This window comes from Hippocampus bargibanti, linkage group LG09 (genome assembly GCF_051943395.1).
Source record: "Hippocampus bargibanti isolate YZ-2025 linkage group LG09, ASM5194339v1, whole genome shotgun sequence".
NCBI lineage: Eukaryota > Metazoa > Chordata > Actinopteri > Syngnathiformes > Syngnathidae > Hippocampus > Hippocampus bargibanti.
In genome coordinates, this window is record NC_142742.1 from 4552573 (window position 1) to 4577677 (window position 25105).

Genomic DNA, 25105 nt, shown 5'->3' on the forward strand with positions numbered 1-25105 from the left:
CAACAGCCCCGGAAATATACAAACCAACACTATGGAAACGATATGTGGACGACATCTTGGAAAAAATCAAAACAGGACACACGCAACAGCTTACTGAACACCTCAACTCCATAGACACCACAGGCAGTATCAAGTTCACCCATGAAGAAGAAACAAACCACTCCATCGCCTTCTTGGACTTGAACATACACCACACGGACAACGGGGACATCAAAATAAAAGTACACAGGAAACCTACACATACTGACCAATATCTCCTTTGGACATCTGAACACCCCACCATTCATAAGTTGTCAGTCGTCAGAACATTACATGAACGCACCACAATAATCACGGACCCGGAAGACAAAACACAGGAGGAAAAACATATACAACACGCACTGAAAAAATGCCAATATCCCCAGTGGGCAATAACTAAAGGGGCAGAGCAGGTCAAAAACAAAAACAACACAAGACAGGGAAGAAAGAAAAAGCAAACAAACAAACAAGAACACAGAGCAATGGTAACACTACCGTACATAAGAGGAATCACAGAACGCATACAAAGGGCACTGAGGAAACACAACATAAACACACCGGTCAAACCACACACAACTCTCCGTCAAATCTTGGTACACCCAAAGGACAAAATACTCCCGGAAAACAAATGTAACTCAATATATGAAATCCCATGCAAGTCATGCAATAAATCATACATCGGGGAGACAGGAAGGAGTTTCAATACAAGAAAGAAAGAGCACAAGAACGAGTGCGAGAAGGAGACGGCAACAATCCAAACAAGAGCAATAAAAGAACAAGCACAACAGGAGCACCATAAATCAGCCATCACGGACCACTGCAAAAGAGAGAACCACATCATGGACTGGGAGAAGGCCAGAGTCATCCGCACCGAAGACAACAAACATCAGCGCTGGATCAGGGAGGCCATTGAAATCCGAAAGCGAGGACCAAGGACCATCAACAGGGATGAGGGAGCTTACATGCTCTCTACTACCTGGAGCAGCATCCTGGAGGGACGAGCGGACAGCGGGGGGCGTGGCTTGCCTGTCAGTTCTGACAGGTAGGTCACGCCCTCATAGCAACACCAGCTGAAAATGGCGCGTCACAGCAACATCCGTGACACTCTGACGAAGGCGGAAGTAGTCGCCGAAACATGTCAGGTATTTGAACACCGACAATACACTGTCTGTAAGTAAGGAATCTGCTTAACATTAGTTATCAAGTAGACAGGATGAATTTAGTACAACGATTATTCTAGACATTGTAAAAATGAACAAAATAAATAGCAATACATTGGGGAAACTAAACAAATGCTCAAAAAACAGTACATATGCTAGCAACCACTCATTTGACGAAAGTGAGATTAAAATCTTATCGAAAATAGAAAATAGATGGGTTGACAGTCGAGTAAAAGAAGCAATTTTTGTAAAATAATTTGTAAAATAGCAAAACCCTTCACTAAATCGCCATGGGGGTTTGAGTTTTAATTTGGATCGCGCTTACAACAGACTTCTTAGATCGTTACCATATAGGCTTAGTCATGCTGATGAGGTGATACCAGAGTGAATGGGGCAATCAGGGCCAGTCATAGAACATAATCAGACTGTACAAAAATGTAATCAGATTAGCTTCAGGGAGTAGTCCACTACTCCACTCAACCTTACAGCAGGGAACTATCAAAGCAGAGGTCTAGCACCGCCACCCCTGGACATTAGAGATATATATCGAGCCAGAGCTACCAGCACAACTTTAGTTACTTTTTAGTATCATCTTCATTGATCCTGGTGTTATTGATCCATCAACCATGAAGCTCCGCGAGTCGCTTTCTTTGCAACTAAGGTGCGTGAGGGAAATATCGGCAGACATAATCACCCTTGGTTTTAGTCCATTTAGGGGGCTTTTCTTGAGCGGTGGGTTCAAATTGCCTTCTTGAGTCGTAAATTTTGAATGCGATGGTGTCGTGATTGGCTTTAGTCAAGCAGTGAATCATGTGTTCCAGGGAGGACGAGTCTCCAGCTCAGCTTTTTATGTTTTTTTTTTCCCGTTACTGGAACTAAGTCAAGCCCTCAGCTCTAGCTGTTAGCCTCCTCACTGCCACAAGTCTGCAGGATGGAAGATTGACTTTTCCTCTGGAGGTGTCAATTCCACTAATGGATCCTTTTATTTATTTGTGTGTGTGTGTGAGTGTCAACACTGTAGGCCGCAAGTATGCGGCATGTGTCGGTAAAGTTTTTTTCCCCGCCAGCTAGTAAAATATTTTGAACCTATAATTCAACATACGCTTACTGGGTCCGTCAGCAATAAATTAAAAAAAAATCAGAGAGGGGAGCAGTGAGTCACATGCATCTTTATTGTTTCTCTGCCAGGTAAATTCTGCTTCTGCTGGTGTTTTTTTAATTTATTTTTTCATCTGAATTTTCCCAGAAATAAAAATCCTGAGGGGTCTCAAAAACCAAAGTTGGAGACTTTGTCTCCCATTTGCTTTTAAGAAACAAACAGCAAAGTATTTAATGTAATTTTAGTCATGAGATTGGTTGTAGGTTAAACGTGAACTCATTTGCTGCCATTCCCGAATTTATTCGGGAATCGAAAAGCGTGACGTGCAGCGCCATTCCCAAATTTTTCCGTTTTTTTTTTTTTTGTGTGTGGATGCTAATAAAGCCCTGGTCATACCTCTGGCAATGTTTTTCTCTTCCACAAGGGGTCAACATTTACCTTTTGTCCATGTTAACGCTTTGTTACAGCTTCAGCTGTTGCTCAAGCTGTTGTATGTATTGTACTGTATTTTGTACAGCCGCCCCCATTTCAAGCACAAATAACCCCAGGCCTATATAATTTAGGAATATCCCCTTTTTTCTGATGAAACAAAAGAGTCCAAAGTTTCTTACGCTGCATTGAATGTTTACATAGTCCTAAAACTCAATATTCTGTGGGTCAGGCAATTTGAGTGAAAATGTCAAAAACCCTGGCACTGGAGTGTACACATTTTTGCGCAGTGTCTGGCTGTGAATGAATTAATAATAAGCACATTTTAATGTCATTTTAATCTTTTTAACTGTCTTGCGAGTGTGAAAATAAGTTGACTGTTGTTGATAAGAACCCTTAAAAATATCAAGTGTAAGGTTGTGTCTCAAAACATACAAAGTCTTACAAATTAAGCTTTTATTTTTTAAAGCCAGTCAATGGTGGCATTCCAATAAAAAAGACATTTTAGAAGCCCACTCAGCCTAAGTCATTAGCAATCTCAAAAGATCAGTTATTAGGTAAGATTTTTGATTTCAACTCTAACAAGCTGTTAATTTCTGTTTCTGTTTCCTTTCCCCAAATGTTTATATAATCTACTCAATCTTCATTATTCGGTTTGTTGCAAAGAAGGGGTATTGAATTTTTTTTCACCTCCCCCCAACACGTCTCAGTAGTAAGCTAAAATGCCACGTGTCTCTCAAAACACACAAAGGCTTGCTCACTGGGTCTGCAACTCTGCAGCACGCCTGCAACTTCACATGGCTGTATAAGGGCACAACGAATTTGTGCTTGAACACTACAGTGAAGCCAGAGGAGGACAGAGCGAGCGAGCGAGAGTGAACCAACTCCCATCTGGTAGTTTTGAATACTTTGGAATGCTTTTGCTTTAGTTACACAAAGCAAACAAGGAGCTTTCTTGCTACCATGTTCTCCCTTCTGCTCACGCTTCCTTAAACAGACTTTTTTTTGATCACACGCCACCATCCATTATCCAAGTTACACGAACGAATGGCGGGATCACTGAAAAGGACATTTCGAACCATCGTGTTGACCGTCGACTGTTATGTAGGAATACCAAAAAAATAATGGCGGTTGGTTTTTGGATTGGATTGGATTCACCTCTATTAGTCTCACAGTGGAGAAATTTACATTTCATAGCAGAAAAGTGATAAAGATAAGAGGAAAAAAAAAACAAAATTCAGGATTTGCCATAAAGGCAGCCATTTTGAAGTCAAACAACAAACAAACAAAATGGCGGATTTGATCACATGCCGGGCTATTGTCTCTTGGGCAACTTCAATTTCTCAGAGAGTGGTTAATTTATTTTAATACAGTAAAGTCTCGTTATATCGATATCGGATATATCGATAGTCCCGGTTATATCGATACTATTTCTATGCACGCACGGAGAAAATTAAATGCAAACAGGGTTGGATATATTGATAGTCCCGGTTATATCGATATTTTTTCGGACTCCCTTGAATATCGATATAACGAGACTTTACTGTACTTGCATTAGCTCTTTCGCCCTGACACGTTTAGATTCATCTTGCGACCCCCCCACCGCCGTCTTGTGATGTCCGCCGATGCGCGCTAACGCTTCCGTAGCCTCTTAGAAACAAAAAACGGGCTACAGAGTGGAAAGGAACTGCTCTGTTTTAGTCATTATATCAAATCGTGAACTCTTCAAGCACACGTGCACACTTGAATTCACACACAAACACACACACACCGAAATGTTTTTAAAGTCCTACCGTTCGACAGCACTTTAGCGTGTGTGCCTGAATTTGAGAAATGGTTGTTGAAAGTGGCGGGAGGTGGTGGTGATGGTTGAGGTTGTCTGGCCTGTCTCACTTGGGGATTACATTCCAAGCAAAGATTTGTGGGGGCCTTGAGAAAAAAGGATTTGCCATTTTTTTCCAATCCTCACGTGCTGCAGCTGTCTTTGAATATCTTACCTTCTCCTGCGTCTCGTTTGCCGCCTCTCTCAGAATCAGAATCATCTGGCCAAGAATGTGGAACACACAAAGAATGTGTCTCCTGTAGAACACACTGCACTAGTATCATCAGTATAGAGAACACTCTTAAAAGCAAATCTAATCTAATTCCTTTTAAAAGCAAATATAATCTAATTCCTTAATCTGAATGGTACCTCTCAAGAACAATGTGCAAGGTATCAAGCAGAGCTAAAGTGATCAGTGGTAGAATAAAATACGCTAGTTGATGAGAATGTTTCTTCAGCCGTCATCTGTCTTCTTTGACGGTGTCGGATGTTTCGCTTCTTATCCAGCAAACTAAATGCCTCAATCTGCAGTACATAAAAGCCAGCAACCACTCATTTGACGACAATGAGGTTAAAATCTTAGCGAAAGAAAATAGATGGTTTGAAAGGGGAGTAAGAGAAGCTATTTTCATAAAACAGAAAAACCCTTCACTAAATCGCCATGGTGGGGTGATGTTCAATTTAGATCGTTCCTACAACTGACTTCTTAGGCAACATATGCTTAGTTATTCTGATGAGGTGATACCAGAGCAAATGGGGCAATCAGGCCAGCCTCAGACCCCATAATCAGGCAGGACAATAGAAGTAATCAGCGTAGCCAAAGGGAGTAGTCCTCTGCTCCCCCAACCTGAGAGCAGAGACCAATCATAGCAGAGGCTGGCACTGCCACGTCTGGACAGTGGGGATATATATAGGGCCAAAACTATCAGCAAAAAAATAGTTCGCTGACGAAGCCTCTTGGATAAGAAACGAAACGTCTGACACCTTTAAAGAAGTACAGATGACGGCTGAAGAAACCTTCTCATCGGTGGACCACTCCTGTACGACTGAGAGCTTACACAAACGAGTTGTACAGTTGGTTCCGGAGATCAGTGAACCATTTTAAAGTGATCAGTCCCCGTATTTGTAGTAAAACTAGTATGCAATGATGCAGATATCCTTGAGCACCTCAAAAAGTCTGGTGCTGGAGATTATATTGGTCAGTAACAGTAGTTCAAGTGAGTACAGTGCTAGAGGTACAGTGATTATAACGGGATGTTGTTCCAGAGGGTTGTGCAAAATTGCAAAGAGGCACAATACGGTTAGATTTAGGTTACTGTTTAGAGAGTTAATGGCAACGGGGAAGAAGATGTTGGATTTGTCTGCTAGATTTGGATCGGTAGTGCCTGTCTGAAGGGATTCACTGGAAAAGGTGGTGAGCAGGGTGCGAAGGGTCCTGTAGGATTTTCCAGCCCTTGTCTTGGTTCTTGCAGTGTGGATGTCCTCGAGTGTGGGTAGGGAAGTCCCAATGATTTTTTTTCCCGCTGATTTTGTCCATTTTTGTCTCGGCTCCCTGACATTTTTCTCAAAATTTGAATTTAATTCTTCACATTACTTTTTTTAAACCTTGACTTTTTCCTTTTAGGTTGAAAAATTGAACCCTCTGTCTGTATCTCCACAGATATCCGTCACCCAGAGGAGTTATCTGTACTGCGCAAACCGCGCGACCCTAAAAAGAAGAAGAAAAAGTTGGAGGAAGCCGAGGAGTATGATCTGGAATTAGAGGGTCCGTTATTAACCCCCGGATCAGGTCAGTCACTGTGGCTATTTTCTCATCAACTCAAACGTGTCACGTACAAGATTGTTTTCCCCTGACCAAGCCTCCATTTTGAATTTTGGTCTGACCGCCACCAAAGGTGCGTTGATCCAAATATACAAGCCCTTGCGTGGCCTCTGCAGCCCTTTGGTGGGAAGGATGGTTGAGATTCCACACATAGTTGGTCACGCTGCCATTTTAACCCGCCGACTGTGCTGCACCCCCCTCCACTCCTCAGGCCCCCCACTTTGGCCTAGCCTGCGCTGAGTTACGACCCGAATGGGCGCCGAAGAACTTTCACTGTTAAACCGAAGCACATAGAAAAAGATCATGCAATTAACATGTTAAAAACACAGTTTAAGGTTTTTTTTTTTTTGGGGGGGGGGGGGGGTGTAGTGGCAAGGGGGTTAACACCCACAAACCCACGTCATGACGTTTTCTCCAGGGTGTCTTTCTTTCGATGGAGATATATAATGGTGCCAAGGGTTCACTTAACGACAAGAATGTGCACAATCTGCACTCCCCCCCCCCCCCTCCTCCTCCATCAGATCACATGCTATAGCTAGCCAAATTGCTCTGCGTTATTCTGTCCCGTGTGTGAGGGCCTGGCCCGGTCAGCCAGAGTCTCCTGATTGCAATCACAATCAGGAAGGAGGCGATGCAATCATTTCCGACGTGGTTACTTCAATATACTGAGTGTAGGATTGCGCGCAGCTGGCATGGACATTTTCCTTTCAATTTCTCCATTTTTCATTATTTTGGGGCGGAGGGAAAATCAGCTACGATTAATGTATTTTCCGGTGTATAAGGCCCATCCAGAAGATGGATTTTCTTCAAAATGACCCTGCACCTATATGTGAAGTAATATTGAGCCACGACAGGTCTTGCAACTGTCAGCAGCCATGACACCCCCCCTTATAATGTAGTGTGCCTTATATTCGGAAAACCTTTATATATTTTTATATTATATTTGGAAAACTTTTTTTCATCCTTTTAAGGTGCGCCTTATAGTCCCGTGCGCCTTATACAGTAAAGTCTCGTTATATCGATATTCAAGGGAGTCCGAAAAAATATCGATATAACCGGGACTATCGATATATCCGACCCTGTTTGCATGTAATTTTCTCAGTGCGTGCATAGAAATAGTATCGATATAACCGGGACTATCGATATATCCGATATCGATATAACGAGACTTTACTGTATATGGAAACACTTTGAAGATACTACTATTTTAAAGACAATAGAATGAATCTATTTTAAAACTGAAGATAGTGCGTGTCACACGGGCCCAAGATGGCATGCCTGTACATTGTGCTGAACGTAGGATCGACATTTGGGACTGTCACAAGGACGCATCGCCTGTTTTGACACTTGAATGTGTCTCTCGGAAATGGGCGGATCTTCCGTGTTTGTACCGAGAGGCTAAACTTGCCTCTAAATATGACCATTATCTCCTCATACCTTTTTTGTTTTCCCTTTCGCTTCTGTTTCCTCCCCTCTTTAATATTCCCAGTGACATTTCCTCCGCTGTCCTCTCTTTTCCCCGCCTTTCTGTCTTCATTCTAGCCTCTGAGATAATATACATCGGACCTGTCAAAGGTAAGCTTTCTCTTCTGTCCTTTGCTGTTTCTGCGGCACTGCTTCCTTATCGACGCCTTCATCCCCCGCCCTTGCCTAAGCTGTCTTGCGGTGATCACATGACAACCATAACCTTCGCAGGGCTTACCGTAGTCATTGTCGTCTGAAGTCAGCTAACCTGGAAAGTGACAATATGGAAGCTTTGGCCTCCGTAAAATTGGGAATAGTTGGTGCAAAAATTAATAAAGCACTGAATGAGTTGGTCACTGATTGATGCTTTAGGTGTTGTTGGCATTTCAATGTATCCATAAAGGCACATTTGCAATGAATATTCAATATACAGATGCTCCCCGACTTACGAACATTCGATTTCAGAACAACTGTACATCCAAACATTTTTGCAGGGATGTCGAAAAATATTAGGACAGAGATGCTGTAAGTTAGATATTGCGAGCCTTTTTCCGGCAGAACATCCCTCTTCCCAGTTGAGGCTCCAGGAGGACGCAATGCATAACACAAAGTAATGAGTGCGGGCACATAATTCAGTAATAACCTGGCAGAAGCTTCAGTAATGGCTTACTGAATAAACAAGGATATATGTCGTCGTACTACAGTAGGTGTGAATTTATTTGAGCGGCTGTGTTTCATACTTCCCCGTTCAGTGTTTGACTTAAACATGCATTGCATCCAAAATATAGCACCGAAGCAACTTATGATCAAATTCACCTTACGAACGACCACTCGGAATGTATCTCGTTTGTAAGGTTGGGAGCGTCTGCATACTTGACGTACGTTGATACTGCTTTGGATATCAGTGCTTGCTTTGTAAACTCTTTATTGTAAAAAGTCATTTTTAGAGGACATTCCACCATTTTAAGGAGTGAGAAAGTTTACATCTTGTCTCAACGGTCTATCTCCAAATCCCCCCCCCCTGTGTGGGAGTCTTTGCAAGTTGATGCGTGTAAGCATTCGAAGTGAGATTTTGACTCGCGTATCATCGAGTTTGTAAACAGGATGGAGGAGTTGTGTTTTTCAACCCCCCCCTGTTCATTTTTGAATTTCTCTCAAGACTCTGATGGTGGGAGTGACCCGCTGAACTTGGGCATTAAAGAAAATCCACCTCGCGGTGCCTGAATAACACCCTTCTCGGCTGAGGATGTTGACCCCCCGCCCCCACCTCCATCACAACCTCCCACCCCTAACCCTTGCAAGTTTCCACTATGTTCTCATGACCTCCGTTTCATACCCAAAGCAAGCCCACTTCCTGATTGCAGAAGAAGGGAATTCAGTACAGTGTTTGTTTACATGGCAGAAAGGGACGGGGTTTAGGGGAGGGGGGTCCAGCAATGGAGGAGTACTAAAGTATGATGGAAACATTTGATTCACATCATGGGTAGTATTGCAACACTTGGGCTCACAAATATGAGTGTTGGTGATGTCGTGGAGTGCACTCCTGCCCCTTTTTACTCACAAAACGGGGGTACACACTTAAAGGTCATCTGGCAATTTCCCATTTACCCACAAAAGCCGCAAAATACCTGAATCGGCCTTTCCAAAACGGATATTATTTCAAATAGATCTTACGAGTTTTATGGATGGATTGGATTGGATTAGCCTTTATTCGTCTTGCAGTGGAGAAATTTACATTTCACAGCAGCATAGTGATTAAAGGAAAGGAAGAAGTAGAAAAACAAAATACAGGACCTGGTGTAAAGGCAGCCATTCTCGAGGCGCCGTCTTGAAGTCAAAACAACAAAATAACAAATAATGTGACACTTTGTGCACCCTCTTTGTTGTATGAAGCAGTTCTAGATGAAAGAGAAGAGGGTCATAGCCTCCTTTTCACCAGTGGATCGCGGACATCATGGTGGAATGTGCATGTCTGCTACATGCTAAATGTTGTAAGCAAACACGAAGCTGTAGCATCCATTGACGAAAATAGATTGGCTCACATCTCCTGTCCCACGTAAATCCGCTTCAATTCCAAGCCGTGACACATACGCACCGACGCTCTTTTCTTCGCAGCGATTGATTACTTATTGAGTAAAACGACGATACCAGATTATGTGTGTGTGATTCGGGAGGTCTCAAGCTTTTGTGTGTACTCCCTCAAATTGGGTAAACCCGGATCCTCTCGTGCATCGTGTGCATGCTGATCCGCTTCAATCCCATCGGGATATCATTCTTGAAGCCGTTTCACGTGCAAAATGTGAATCTGGTAAGAACTGTGAACGTGTTTACCTTCCACATTTGTCAACATGCCCTTTAGCTGTATCGTGAATGACTGTGATTATAATTTACGGGTAAAAAACAAATCGTGCTTGTCAGACGTTTATTTTGCCAAGTTTCTCATGCGACCTCCCCTAAATGGCTGATTTTCAGGAAGCATCTACTCCAGTCCGGGTCTGTACAGCAAAACCATGACGCCCACCTATGACTCGCGAGACGGCAGCCCGCTGTCCCCCACGTCAGCCTGGTTTGGCGACAGCCCCTTATCGGAGGGCAACCCCGGTATCCTCGCCGTAAGCCAACCCATCGCCTCCCCGGACATCTTAGTCAAGCTCTACAAGCCGCAGTCTCTCCTGGACAAGGCCAAGATCAACCAGGGGTGAGAGAAGCCAACCCCTAATTTGTTTGCTGCTACGCTATTTTGCTGGTTTTTTTTTTAATGATAAACGCCGGTCTCTGTGTCCAGTTGGTTGGACTCATCCAGGTCTCTGATGGAACAGGACGTCAAGGAGAACGAGGTGTTGCTGCTCAGGTTTAAATACCACAGTTTCTTTGACCTCAATCCGAAGGTAATTATCCATAAAACACAGTCAACACAGCTTGTTCGAAAGACTGCAATCAGACAACACAATTTGTTCCCGTGTGTTGGTCAAACCTTTAAAATCAGTCAATCATTCATAGATGTGTGGACATAAGTTCATCCTTTGTAAATATTAAGATGTAAAAACTACAAAAAAAGCTAAGCTCATTAAGTTTGTCCTTAAATGCTTGTGAACATGACAGTTTTATGTGATATCATCTTTGTAATAAGGTTAAATTTTATTTACAAGCGCCTTTCAAAAAGGACACACGCGCGTTTGGTGGTGAACCAATTTTGGTGAAATAATAGTTTGATTTATTATTATTGTTGTTGTTGTTTTTGTTGTTGTTGTTATTGTTATTGGATAATACATATCTGCCTTTTGAACCGTCATTCTCGAGCAGGAGTGTCAAACTCATATTTGTCGTTCGCCATATTTTAACTCATTCACTGGCAGACGTTGTGTAAAAATGTGTCCACTCCAGTCCCAGGGTTTTTGTCATTTTTCTTGAAATTGCAGGACCCACTGAATGTTTTTTCAATAGAAAGAGAGTTAATTCCTAAGTTATATGGGTCTGGAGTTATATGAGCTTGAAAGGAGGGTGGCTATACAAATTACAATATAAAACATGCATATGGATTTATATCGCGCTTTAACAACGTTTGATTACGAACAATGCTGACAATTCTGTTTCTTGTTCATTACACAAATGCCGGTCGAGATTTGAACAAGGATCATGGAAATTGACATTTGCGGGCCAAATGAAACAACATGACAGACCAAATCTGGCCCGCGGGCCTTGAGTTTGACACACTGTGCTCTCCAGTCAGCTTTTTGACATCAGTGCTCTCCAGCCTGCTTTGGGTGTCGATATTTATCACAAAAACAACTTCTGTGTCCCCAGTACGACGCCATCAGGGTGAACCAGCTCTACGAACAATCCAAATGGGCCATCCTGCTGGAAGAAATCGAGTGCACGGAAGAGGAAATGATGATGTTTGCTGCGCTGCAGGTAAATATTTCGGAGGGAGAAAAAAAATTGAGGACACCACCCTGTCCTCACCTTTGGTGTTAATTATAGAGCAACAGGATGCTGTGTTTTACCCCCCCGGACCTCCCACTCGGACCAATCAGTACCCAGCGGGCCAATGTTGTCACTCATGAGTTTGATCTGGGCGGTTATAATTAACTGGTTTCCCATTACTCCTCACTGGGGAGAGACGCTAATCCAACTTGGGGGTGTTTGGACGCTCCCCGCTGCTTGATACTATTTTTCATCAAGGCTTGCATGAGCTCACGGAGTTGGCTGAGGTTACACGAGAGGGGAAGGTGGATACTAGAGTCTAAATAAAGAACCCGCCGTTCCCACTATGTTGGCGGCACATTCGGATGAGATAATCAGGTGTTAGAAAATACACTCAAGCGTCATTTTGAACTTTCCAGCTAACCAGAATCAACCTCGCCAGGCCTCGCAAATTGTTTAAAAGGCAGCCGCAGAGGAGTGATGAGTCACATTTGCGCCCTTTGTCCCACATTGGCTAACCTGAACGATGAGATGGTGTCTGGTTTGCTTTGACGGTTGGACAGCTGTTCCTTCAAATAACAGCAGAGGATCTGTATTAGAAATAGTGTTTGTCAACAACTTGTGTTTAGTGTTGTCCTGGTTAACATTGTGACCTATCCTTTTTCATTGTGTCCTCCCGACCACCTCAGGGCCTCTGGGCTCTATGCCGTCTACCTTACCTCCATTTTGTCAACCGTTTTTTTAAACAATTGGTATGGGTCTTTATCTTCATTTCGTCATTTGCAACCTCAGCTACGCATTTGCTCAATTGTGTTGTCATTTTGCGTGTGCGCGTGTGTGTGTGTGCGCGTGTGTATATCAAAGTGGGACTGTGTTTTCTACTTTCTTCCATTCATAACTGTGCTCCTATAAATTGGATTTCTTTCATCGTTAGACGAATCAAGTTTTTCTTATTATATAAAAAAAAAATCTATCTTCAAATGAGGTGATTTCATGACTTATGGCACCTCAGCAGAACAACCGAATGACACAATTTAGATTTTAACTCATTCACTGCCAGACGACGTGCAAAAATGTGTACACTCCAGTGGCAGGGTTGTTGTCATTTTCTCTCAAATTCCAGGACCCACAGAATATTGAGTTTTAGGCCTATATAAACATGCAATGAATGCAGTGTAAGAAACTTTAGACTCTCTTCTTTCATCAGAAAAAAAATAGTTCATTCCTAAGTTATATGGGTCTGGAGTTATCTAAATTTGAAATGGGGGGCTGCTGTACAAAATGCTATATGGTACATACACATTCATTTTTATGGCGATTTAACAACAGCTGAAGCTGTAACAAAGCGCTAACATGGACAAAATCGAAATGCTGCCCCCTCGTGGAAGGGAAAATATTGCCATAAGTCTGACCAGCGCTTTGACTGACCAGTGAATGAGTTACAGTATGTAAATTTTATGATCCAAGTGACGTGCCTCACGAGTGCACTCGTAGCAACAAACAAACAAACAAAAATCCAGTCATAGGGTGCAACGCGTATTTACCGCCGTCCTTTCTCTACCCCCCACCCCCTCGCCAGTACCACATCAACAAACTGTCAATCATGTCGTCGGACAATCATATGAACAACAGCGAGAAGGAAGTGGACGAGGTGGACGCTGCCCTTTCCGACCTGGAGATCACGCTGGAGGGTGGCAAGACATCAAATGCCCTGGTAAATCCATGAAAAAAAAAGTCCATGAATATTTTCTGGGGACATGCGTCAAAAGTTAAATTAATCCTGTGACCTTAGAAGGGAATGACTGACTGCATAGATTTATTTTATCAGCTTTGGCTAACAATGATGCTTGCATTTATCTTTTTTTTTGGGTCTGTTTTCCTCACAGGGTGACATCACATCTATTCCTGAGCTAGCAGACTATGTCAAAGTCTTCAAGTAAGTCCGCCACCGGCTGATATCACAATCACGGTTTGCTCATTCAGAAAACGGTATCAAATCTGGAGTGCCGGACGGTGTATTCATCCAAAAAGCAGGAAACAGGAAACGGCCTTAAATAACAAGCCTGCGAACACGCAGGCCTGTTTCAGATCCACATCGGCTTCTTTTGCCAAAGGCCTTTTTTGTTTACCTTTTGAAGTTCAGGTTCAGGTTTGAAGTTCTTTGAAAGAATAATGACTTAAAGGACAACCGACACCATTTTTTTTGTTTCCCAAAAAACAGTAAATACCCAAAACACGCAGACTGATATTTTTAGTCAAATGAAAAACACCAGTCTGGACTCCAATATAGCGCCCAGAAAATGCACAAGATGGCGCACAAGCTCCGTTGGAAATGGCTGATTTGTCCGCTGGGAATTTGTGTAAACTTACACCTTCTCTATGCGTTACCGCATTTTGGTGCGACACACAACGTTTCACCATTGCGTTATTTATGTAGTTTTCCTTCTAATTTCATGATCAACACGGTGTTTTCAGATGACAAAAAGTACCCAGAATGCATTGTGTGTCGCTTTCTCGGTCATGGGCGTTCCCTCCGTGACGTCACTTAGGGCATCGTCATCAACTCAAAAACAAGACTTCCTGAATATTCAGCGCGAGTCTTAAAACATGAAATATAGCTATATGCGGTGGATCTTTGTAAAATGCGCTCAGTAGAAGTCATTTGAAGTGATTTTACAAATAATGGCCGCAACTTGTCCCCAGGTGTCGGTTGTCCTTTAAATCTTTGGCTTCATGCTTTTTATTGACAAGCTGGTGGATCTTATCATAAAATGATAGGAATTGATTGAAAAAAAAAAACATTTTCTGTATACGATGTGTTTTCCAGACCCAAGAAGCTGACGCTGAAGGGCTACAAGCAGTACTGGTGCACATTCAAAGACATTACAATTTCCTGTTACAAGAGTAAAGAGGAGGCACACGGGATGCCCGCTCACCAGATGAACCTCAGAGGTGCACACGCATGGAAAAAAAAAAAGATTAAATAAAACAAAATGCATTTTTTTTAATGCATGTTTGCCCAGCTATACCCACATCGACCATTTGAACGCTGTCGCTATAGGTTGCGAGGTGACCCCAGATGTCAACATATCAGGTCAGAAGTTCAATATCAAGCTTCTAATTCCCGTCGCTGAAGGCATGAACGAGATCTGGCTACGATGCGACACAGTAAGCCCGCCGACGTTACTGTCTTTGTTACGCTTCATTTTTTTGCACATTTGGGTTCAATATCTCTGTTTCTGACAATAATCCGTTCCAGAAACCTGTTCGAAAACTCATTTGTTTGAAAACCAAAACAGCACTTTCCAGTACAATCAATGCAAAACATTTTAATTCAATCCAAGTCTGGAAAACAACTTTTTAAAGCACGTTTTAACTATTTTACAGCATAAATTGGATAAACACATAATACTAGAGCAGGTCATTTTCACCGATTGTAACATTAACATTGGAACATAAAAACAGCTCTCCCTCTGTCACGGGGCATATTGGCACCTATCCCAGCTGTCTTTGGGTAGGAGACTGAGGGACATCCTGGACCACTTGCTCACCAATCACAGGGCACACTAACCTTTCAAACCATCCTTCTGCTTGCTTTAAAATCATACTCTTCAGGACCAATGCTAGGATGTTTTTTTTCCCAAATCTTTCTGTATACCTATCTGACCTTCTTCAAATCTCACATCCTCTTCCTACCTCCACCTCTGTGTGCCCGCCCCCCATGCCCGTCTCAGCACGATGGGGGACATAGCTTTCAGCTGCTCTGCCCCCATACTCTGGAACTCACTTCCTCCCAACATTCGTTTAAGTGTACTTTATTTATTTCTTTGTAGGAGAAACAGTACGCCCACTGGATGGCCGCCTGCCGCCTGGCATCCAAAGGCAAAACCATGGCGGACAGTTCGTACAACTTGGAGGTGCAGAACATTCTTTCCTTTCTCAAGATGCAGCACATGAACCCCGACCCCCAATTCATCGAGCCCATCACCACCGACATCAACCCCGAGTGCCTGGTGTCACCGCGCTACCTGAAAAAGTACAAGAACAAGCAGGTGAGATCAGAAAAAAATGTAGAGTAACTCATGAGTGTCGACAAGTCAGCAACATGCGCTCAGTGAGACACCAGATGGTTAGCGTAGCGGCTATGTGAGTGTTTAGTGGGAGCTTTGTTGACTTGTTGATGACTCTGCCGAGGGGGAGTGGGTCGGTCGGGACAGAGTGGCGTCTGATGCTTCCCAGATGGGCGCCTCCTGGCATCGGCCTTGTCTTTCTCTGGAATGCTCTACCCTCCCCTCCTCTCCTACATGAGAAACCGATACAACGCTAGACCAACGCATTCGAAAGACTTGAGCGTCGCCGAACCTCACACATTGCCGTCATTTGCCAAGGTTCCAAAAAATATGGACCTTATTTTGACAACGGAAGATGAGAAAAAGTACACGTATTTTTTTTTTCCGAATATGGTCGCCCCGAGAAATAAATACGGCAGTACAGATAACCTGTAAAATCAAAATATTTTAACTCGTTCTCTGCCATTCCCAAATTTATTCGGGAATTGAAAATTGTGACGTGGAACGCCATTCCGGAATTTTTCCGGTTTTATTTTTTCCTTGCGGTGGTGCTGATAAAGTGCTGGTCAAACCTCTGGCAATGTTTTTCCCTCCCACAAGATGGCAGCATTTGCCTTTTGTCCATGTTAGCGCTTTGCTACAGCTTCAGCTATTGTTAAAGTGCTATATTAAATCAATATGTTTGTATTGTATTGTATTGTATTTTGTACAGCTGCTCCCATTTTAAGCTCAGATAACTCCACACCCATATAACTTGGGAAATAACTTTTTTTTCTCATGAAAGACGAGAATCTAATATTTCTTAGGCTGAATACAATGCTTATAAATCAAATTTATTATTATTATCTGGTCCTAAAACTCAATATTCTCTTGGGTCCTGCAAATTGAGCAAAACATGACAATAACCCTGACACTGGAGTTGGACACATTTTTACACATCGTCTGGCAGTGAATGAGTTAACTTGGTTTTCATGTCACGTGTAAGCCAGGATGAATTGCGGATTTGCAAGTCAGCCTCAGCTGCTTGTGTGCGCATTGTCAACAGCTGAGTATACGACTGCCATCAATGTGTTTGCAGTGGGATGACGTGGTCTCCATAGCCGAGGTACTCCGTGTGGTTTGAGTAAAAAAAATGATGACAGTAAAATCCCAATGAGTCATGTGATTCTTTTTTTAGCGAACAGCACAGCTAATAGTCATCGAAGCACCTGGAAATAGGAGTTATGTGAGTGAAAACTGCCTGGGAAAAGCAACCCCCCCCCCACCCCCTCCATTCCTCTTAAAAGAGGACTTCCTGTTAGCACAAAGTCCCAGTGGACACAAGAAGACACACACACACCCCCCCCCCCCCCCCCCCCTGTCCATTTAACAAACATGTTCGGAGAAGAGTAAACAAGACCACCACCACAACAATCAACTTCCTGGGTGTGTGTGGTTAGAAAAAAAAAAAAAAAATGGCCAGCAGACGTTCTGTGTGACGCTTACTCTCCATTTCCCTCTTGTGGTTATATAAGGAATTGCAGCATCAAAAAACAATTCCAATCCAAAATGATCCATTCTAACAATTATTTTAATAATAATAATAATGATAATAATACATTTAATATATAAGTGCCTTTCAAAACTCTCAAGGATACTTTACAATCACATTATTTTTTTTTGTGCGGGTGACCTGCGGCAGCAATTCGCGCCAGCCGTTCACTCTACCCGGAAGTAACACAGCAGCAAAGTCATGAAAGGAAGAGGAAAGAAAAGAAATTTAAGTGCACTCTGATTCGTATAATTTAGACCTGTCTAAGATGGCGGCCAACATGCAAATTGTATGTTATATATGTCATTATTAAATGAATAATCTTAATAGCAGCAATTTTTGGTTTTAGACCAAATCATGTGGTCTAAAGACTTATTTTTAAATTGTAATCTGAAATGGTTTAACATGTACTGAAATTGTTATTTTTTATGCCAATTTTTAAAATATTCTGCCTTTTTTTTCCTTCAGCACATGAGGTTTTTGATATGGATGGATAGATAGATAGATGTTGTTGTGCAGTTAAATCTAAAAAAACTGCAAAAAAATCATAGTTTATTCACATCTATATTTACTCAATTCAATGCAATTATTTGAATTAATAACAAAAACAATTGGAAATTCAAACTATTAACTCATCCACTGCCAGACGATGTGCAAAAAAAATGTGTCCAATCCAGTGCCAGGGTTGTTGTCACTGTCACACGAATTCCAGGATTCACAGTTTTAGGACATCATAAACATTCAATTCAGCGTAAAAAAAAACCATAGACTATCTTCTTTCATCAGAAAAGAAAGACTTAATTCCTAAGTTATCTGGGTCTGGAGTTATCTGAGCTTGAAATGGGGGCGGCAGTGCAAATGGCAAATGCTGCCCCACCTGTGGAAGGGAAAAAACATTGACAGAGGTCTGACTCGTGCTTTATCGGAACCCCCTCCAGCAAGAAAAACCAAAATTTGGCAATGGCACTCCACGACATGCTTTTCAATTCCAGAATAAATTCGGGAATGGCAGTGAATGAGTTTAAAAAAAAAAACACAAGTGTCTGAAATTTGTGAAGGAATTCATCCCATAACACGATGTTTTGATCTTTCACAAAATAAAATTACATTTGACCAAGATACAAACAACTCCGGGATGACATCTCTCCAAATCGCTGTTCTTTTCTTTCCTACCCACCTAACTTGACCTCCTGCGTCCAATCGTTTTTTTTTTTTTCTTCTTCTTTCTCCTTTCTCACCCTCATTTCTCACCCTTTCTCTCCTCCCTCTCCAGCAAAGCTTAATCAGGGATTTGGTAAGTTCATCCCGAGTGTCCCTTGAGGTTGCATGTTTGGAAAAAAAAAACTGACCACTTGTAGCAAGTAGCCTCCTCTCACATAACTACATCTTAGTGTCAAATAGCGGCTAGCGTGCCATATGTAGCATCTAACCTTTTTAACACGCAACTCATTAAGGACCGATCGACACATTTTTAATGCACGACATCCTCTTCCGAATTGATTAATTCCACACACTGTTGTCGTCCATCCACATCGATTGGGCTTTTATCTGACCGCTTCATACCAGAGCGATGTACTGTAAAAGCTCATCAACATCTGGATCTCAACTTTCCACTGCGGACCGGCTCGAAAGTGCCCGTTTGTCGTCCGTCCACGGATGAAATGTCGTCTTCTTTTTAGCTTCAGCTCAAAGGCACAGAAGATGATTTCTCACGGAGATCCTGCAAAATTGCATTTTCCACAGAACCGGGTGAAAGCGGGATTGTACTTGACGCTTACTTACTTGACTTCAACGCAACAAAGAGTGGAAAACCCAGTATTTGAGACCATATCCGGGGTTTATGACCATAACCCTGACTTCAAACCATAACTCTAAACTGTAACCTAGTTTGACATTCTAACCCTGTCTTAAAACCAGAATTTGTATTCTAAAACTTTTTTTTGAAATCTTAACTCATTCACTGCCATTCCCGAAATTATTTGGTAATTGAAATTATGACGTGGAGCGCCATTCCTGGGTTTTGGTGTTTCTTGCGTTGGCGATAAAGCACAGGTCAGACCTCTGGCAATGTTTTTCCCTTCCATGAGGGGGCAGCATTTGCCTTTTGTCCATGTTAACGCTTTGTTACAGCTTCAGCTGTTGTTAAAGCGCTATATAAATCAATGTGTATGTATTGTATTGTATTTTGTACAGCTCATATAACTCCAGACCCATATGATATTTTTCTTGCGGGGCTGCCGATAAAGCGCTAGTCAGACCTCCGGCAATGTTTTTCCCCTTCCACGAAGGGGCAGCATTTGCCTTTTGACCATGTTACAGCTTCAGCGCTATATAAATCAGTACGTATTGATTGTATTTTGTATAGCTACCCCCATTTCAAGTTCAGATAACTCCAGACCCATATAACTTAGGAATTAACTCAATTTTTGATTAAAGAAGAGAGTCTAAAGTTTCTTACGCTGAATTGAATGTTTATGTAGTCCTAAAACTCAATATTCTGTGGGTCCTGCAATTTGAGTGACAATGACAGAAACCCTGGCACTGGAGTGGACACATTTTTACACATCGTCTGGCAGTGAATGAGTTAATAATAACCCAAGAGTGACCTTGGAAGGTGGTGTACAAACACGGGTGAATGGGTTCTTGCATGCAGTGTTGCACGGGTTGGATATTTTTCCTTCAGCTCCTTTTTTTTTTTTGCCCAGCTTGATTTCTCTTTGTGATGATCTTGTCAATTACTCATCAAAACAAGTCATGTGTTTACTCCCTGTGTGTTTTTCAGATCTCAGCCCGCATCCTCGAAGCTCACCAGAACGTGGCCCAAATGAGTCTAATCGAGGCTAAGATGCGCTTCATCCAGGCGTGGCAGTCGTTGCCCGAATTTGGAATCACTCACTTCCTGGCCAAGTACGATTAGCCCTGATGAGGCATATAGTGCCGTTAAAAAAAAGGCATTTGCCCATGTATCAATCTTATTTTTAATCAACTGATCAATTAATTGATTGATTAATTACTTAATCGATTATATCAGTAATGATTGATTATTTAATTAATTATTTTTATTTATTATATTGATATTTTCTAGCCCGGTCTTATCTTGCTCTCAGATTTCATATCAACCAACAAAAAGACCTACCCGTATTATCTGGTATATAAGGCGCACCAGAGTATAAGGCAGCACTGTACAATGAATGGTGTATTTTCTAATTTTTTCCATATATAAGGCGCACCGGACGGTAAGGTACATTTTCAATGAATGAAAAAAGTTTTACAAATATAATATACCATATTTTATAAGGTGCACCGGAGTATGAGGCGCACCCCCCCAATGAATGGTGTATTTTCAAACGTTTTACATATATCAGGCGCACTGGACTACAAGGTGCATGTTCAATGAATGAAAAACGTTTTACAAATATAATATACCATATTTTTCAGTGTATAAGGTGCACCGGAGTATGAGGTGCACCCCCCAATGAATAGTGTATTTTCAAACTTTTTCCATATACTGTATAACGCGCAATGGACTGTAAGGCACATGTTCAATGAATGAAAAACGTTTTACAAATATAATATACAATATTTTTCAGTGTATAAGGTGCACCGGAGTATGAGGCGCACCCCCCAATGAATGGTGTATTTTCCATATACAGTAAAGTCTCGTTATATCGATATTCAAGGGAATCCGAAAAAATATCGATATAACCGGGACTATCGATATATCCGACCCTGTTTGCATGTAATTTTCTCCGTGCGTGCATAGAAATAGTATCGATATAACCGGGACTATCGATATATCCGATATCGATATAACGAGACTTTACTGTATAAGGTTTTGCTAACACATGACTGTCATCAGGTTCCAGGGTGGGAAGCGGGACGAACTGATCGGCATCACCTACAACCGTCTGATCCGCATGGATGCCGGCACCGGAGATGCCATCAAGACATGGCGCTTTAGCAACATGAAGCAGTGGAATGTCAACTGGGAGATCAAGATGGTAAGTGACGGGGGGGTTAGGGGGCAACTCATTCGTTGCCTTCCCCGAATTGAAAAGTGTGACGTGGAACGCCATTCCTGAATTTGTACCAGTTTCGTTTTTTTTTTTTTTTTTCTTTCACGGGTGCCGATAAAGCGCTCGTCAGACCTCTGGAAATGTTTTTTTTTTTTTTTCCCCATGAAGGGGCAACATTTGCCTTTTGTCCATGTTACAGCTTCAGCGCTATATAAATCCGTATGTATTGAATTGCATTTTGTATAGCTGCCCCCATTTCAAGTTCAGATAACTCCAGACCCATATAACTTAGGATTTAACTTTTTTTCTGATGAAAGAAGAGAGTCTAAAGTTTCTTACGCTGCATTGAATGCTTATGTAATCCTATAACTCAGCATTTCGTGGGTCCTGCAATTTGATTGAAAATGAGAAAAACCCTGGCACTGGAGTGGACACATTTTTGCACATCATCAGGCAGTGAATGAGTTAACAATAAGGTGTCATTTTAACCTTAACTGTCTTGGGGGGCAGCATTTGCCTTTTGTCCATTTTAGCACTTTTTTTTACGGCATCAGCTGATGTTAAAGCGCTATATAAATCAATACGCTATGTATGTATTGTATTTTGTACATCTGCCCCCATTTCAAGCTCAAATATCTCCAGATCCATACAACTTAGGAATTAACTCTCAGGAGTCTCAGGTTTCTAACGCTGTATTGCATGTTTATGTAGTCCTAAAACTCAATCTTCTGCTGGTCTTGCAATTTGAGTGAAAATGACAAAAACCCTGGCACTGCAGTGGACACATTTTTGCACATCATCTGGCAGTGAATCATTTGACAGAACTATCATATTGACTCCGTGTGTCTCTGCCATCTTGTCCACATTTTTGTCAGGTGACAGTGGAGTTCGCCGACGAACCCAGCCTGTCATTCATCTGCGCTGAGGTCGACTGTAAAGTGGTCCATGAGTTCATCGGCGGTTACATCTTCCTGTCCACGCGAGCCAAAGACCAGAACGAAACCTTGGATGACGACATGTTCTACAAGCTAACCAGCGGGTGGGTCTGACCACCCGTCCCGCCTATCGGGGCCACTGAACGCTCCATGGACTACCACGCTCTTCGTTCCCGCTAGTGGAATACATGACGTGCTAACTCGTTGAATTTGTGTCGTCTGCTAAAGAGGACAAAGAGCGTACTAGTACATGGACCTTGAGATGAATATCAAATTAATACACATGCTAGTATTTATTCAATGTCCGCTATATCCCGTTTTAGCACGCCAGTTCAGCCCACTTGTAGAACAACTGTCTCTTACTGGTAATATATTTTTTTTTTCCCCACCGTTGTATGACATTTCTGCACGCTACGAGTACAACCCTGGCATCGCGGCGGAACAAGAACTTAATAGCGAGGGAAACGAAACTTTGGTGCTACAAGTCGGATCCAGGAGGTTCCTCGGGTATGTGCGTGACTATTTATTCCATTTCCGACTAGTGCGCTGAAAATCAAAGGGGAGTAGCATAAACGACGTGGTACTCACGAGACAAAGCTACTAGTTGACATTTTGGTGCTAGGAGGTTACTAGTTGCGTGACACAAGCCGATATGTCTTTTTGTCATGAGTCGGACAACGTGGCGCACTGGTAAACCGACAAAGTAGAATGATCAATGACAACTAATTTACTCGTCAAGAAAGACTACTAGTTGGATTTTGCTAGTTGGGTTCATGAGGAAACTAGTTTGTAACATGTCTTTGATGACATTAGTAAGACATTTGAGCGTACGCGTAGAATATAGGCGGACTAATTTAAAACTAGGGTGGACTAGTAGCATGCATTAACCTAGTGGACAGTTTGACTCTCTATAGCACAGGTGTCAAAGTTAAGGCTCGGGGGCCAAATCTGGCCCACCACATCATTTTATAGGGCCCGCAAATGCAAATGAAACTTGTGAAAATTACATGATGCTTGCTAATGTCTGAACCAAATTTTCAAATTGTCCCACGTAAACTATAAAAACTGTTATTTTTAATTTGAAAACTAGTTATTCATTATCTCATTTGCTGCCATTCCCGAATTTATTTGGGAATTGTAAAGTGCGACGTGGATCGCTGTTCCCAAATTTGTTAGTTTTTTTTTTTGGAGGGGGCGGAGTGCTGATAAAGCGCTGATCAGACCTCTGCCAATGTTTTTTTTTCCGTTCCACAAGGGGGCAGCATTTTCCTTTTGTCCAGCTGTTAAAGCACTATATAAATCAGTGTATGTATTGTATTTTGTACATCTGCCCCCATTTCAAGGTCAGATAACTACAGACTTGTACCATTTAGGAATTAATTCTTTTTTTTTCTGATGAAAGTAGATAGTCTAATGTTTCTAACGCTGCATTCAATATTCTGTGGGTCCTACAATTTGAGCGAAAATGACAAAAACCCTGGCACTGGAGTTGGACACATTTGTACACATCGTCTGGCAGTGAATGAGTTAATTTGTTGTGCGCCCGACAATACGTCCCGCGGCAAAAAAATGACTGACACCCTTGCGCTATGGTAGTTGCTCTCCTGGTGCACAATGATGTCATACAATAGTCGGGAAAAAAATAGTTGACAGTTTTTAGGCACTCCACTCGTGCACGGAATTGTCTAAAAAGGACAAAAAGATAAATAGTTTATGGACAATTTGGTGTACTTGTAAGATAGGGAGTAAATACTCAAATGGCTTCCCATCGCCTCTCCCCCAGGTCCTAAAACCCACCCGTCTTGTGTCCATGACACGTTGAATTTGGGCAATTGTTACTCTTTAAAACAGCCATGAAGCATTATGGCAGTGGGTTTTAGGCCACTTTTAAAATGAAAATGATGAAATATTAATATGAGCTTTTTGTTGTTATTGTTGTTGTAATCTAAACGCTCTCACACAACAGCCATTGAAGTTACCTCTGTGTCTCTCACATCCACAGTATTATTCCTCGTCCTATTATGAATTGTATGAGAACACACCAGCAAAAGGCCCACAATCAATTATGCAAGCAAAAATGAAGTATTATTATTTGTTATGTAACTAATGTAAAAACACAGCTTTTATAGAATTGTACAGTTTTTTTTCTCTCTCTGCTGTGAGAGGATAAATGTTTTTTTTTGTGTGTCCGCGTTCTTAATAATGATGACTGTCGTCACGTTAAGCTGAAAATATCCTAAATTCACGGAAATACATATTTTACCCAACACTACTTTTGCAGCTTTTTTGTTGTCGTCCGAAAAGTGTTGAATGGAATATGAAGGAATTCACTTCATATATATATATTATATATATTTTATTGTTTCTTTTTGTTTTGTTTGCCGTTCTCGTGTCAGGAAGCGACAGTGCATGTCCTGTTGTTTCCTTTTTTTTCTGACTGTAAAAAAAAAGCATTTATTTTAAAAAAATAAAAGTAATTTTTATTTAACGCCTCACCTTTTTCAGGCTTATTTTGGTTAATTCATGATATTTTTGAGGAATTGTGTTAATGACTTGTTTCTAAAAATTACAACTGCAAAAAAAATGAATATATTCCAAAAATAAGAACATTTAACCTATAAATTGTTACATATTTTTCATGCAATGAATTACATTTTCAGGCTATATTCTTTTTTTAAAATAAATTTCTTATAAGGTTACAATTTACCTGTTTTTTACTATCTACCATATAACTGAACAACAATAATTTAATTCTAACAATATATAAATAGATAGAAAGGTAGCTAGCTAGAAATGTAATGCGCTAACTAGCAAG

The 25105-nt window shown here is 41.6% G+C and overlaps 1 protein-coding gene across 3 annotated transcripts in view; it reads left to right on the forward strand.

Annotated features, from left to right (window-relative positions):
- Positions 1 to 24778, forward strand: part of fermt2 (FERM domain containing kindlin 2) — a 46901-nt gene extending 22123 nt beyond the window's left edge. Inside the window, exons 4-17 of one of the 3 annotated variants that reach the window (XM_089004160.1) lie at positions 6189 to 6317; positions 7893 to 7925; positions 10287 to 10512; positions 10600 to 10702; positions 11619 to 11726; positions 13318 to 13452; positions 13625 to 13674; positions 14566 to 14690; positions 14800 to 14906; positions 15572 to 15790; positions 18613 to 18633; positions 20122 to 20246; positions 21199 to 21340; positions 22231 to 24778. In XM_089004160.1, coding sequence (XP_088860286.1) covers positions 6189 to 6317; positions 7893 to 7925; positions 10287 to 10512; positions 10600 to 10702; positions 11619 to 11726; positions 13318 to 13452; positions 13625 to 13674; positions 14566 to 14690; positions 14800 to 14906; positions 15572 to 15790; positions 18613 to 18633; positions 20122 to 20246; positions 21199 to 21340; positions 22231 to 22404 — 1697 coding nt within the window. In that variant the 3' untranslated portion in view covers positions 22405 to 24778. The remainder of the gene's footprint in view (positions 1 to 6188; positions 6318 to 7892; positions 7926 to 10286; positions 10513 to 10599; positions 10703 to 11618; positions 11727 to 13317; positions 13453 to 13624; positions 13675 to 14565; positions 14691 to 14799; positions 14907 to 15571; positions 15791 to 18612; positions 18634 to 20121; positions 20247 to 21198; positions 21341 to 22230) is intronic. The other 2 variants (XM_089004162.1, XM_089004161.1) reach the window with 2 other exon arrangements.
- Positions 24779 to 25105: the final 327 nt, after the last annotated feature.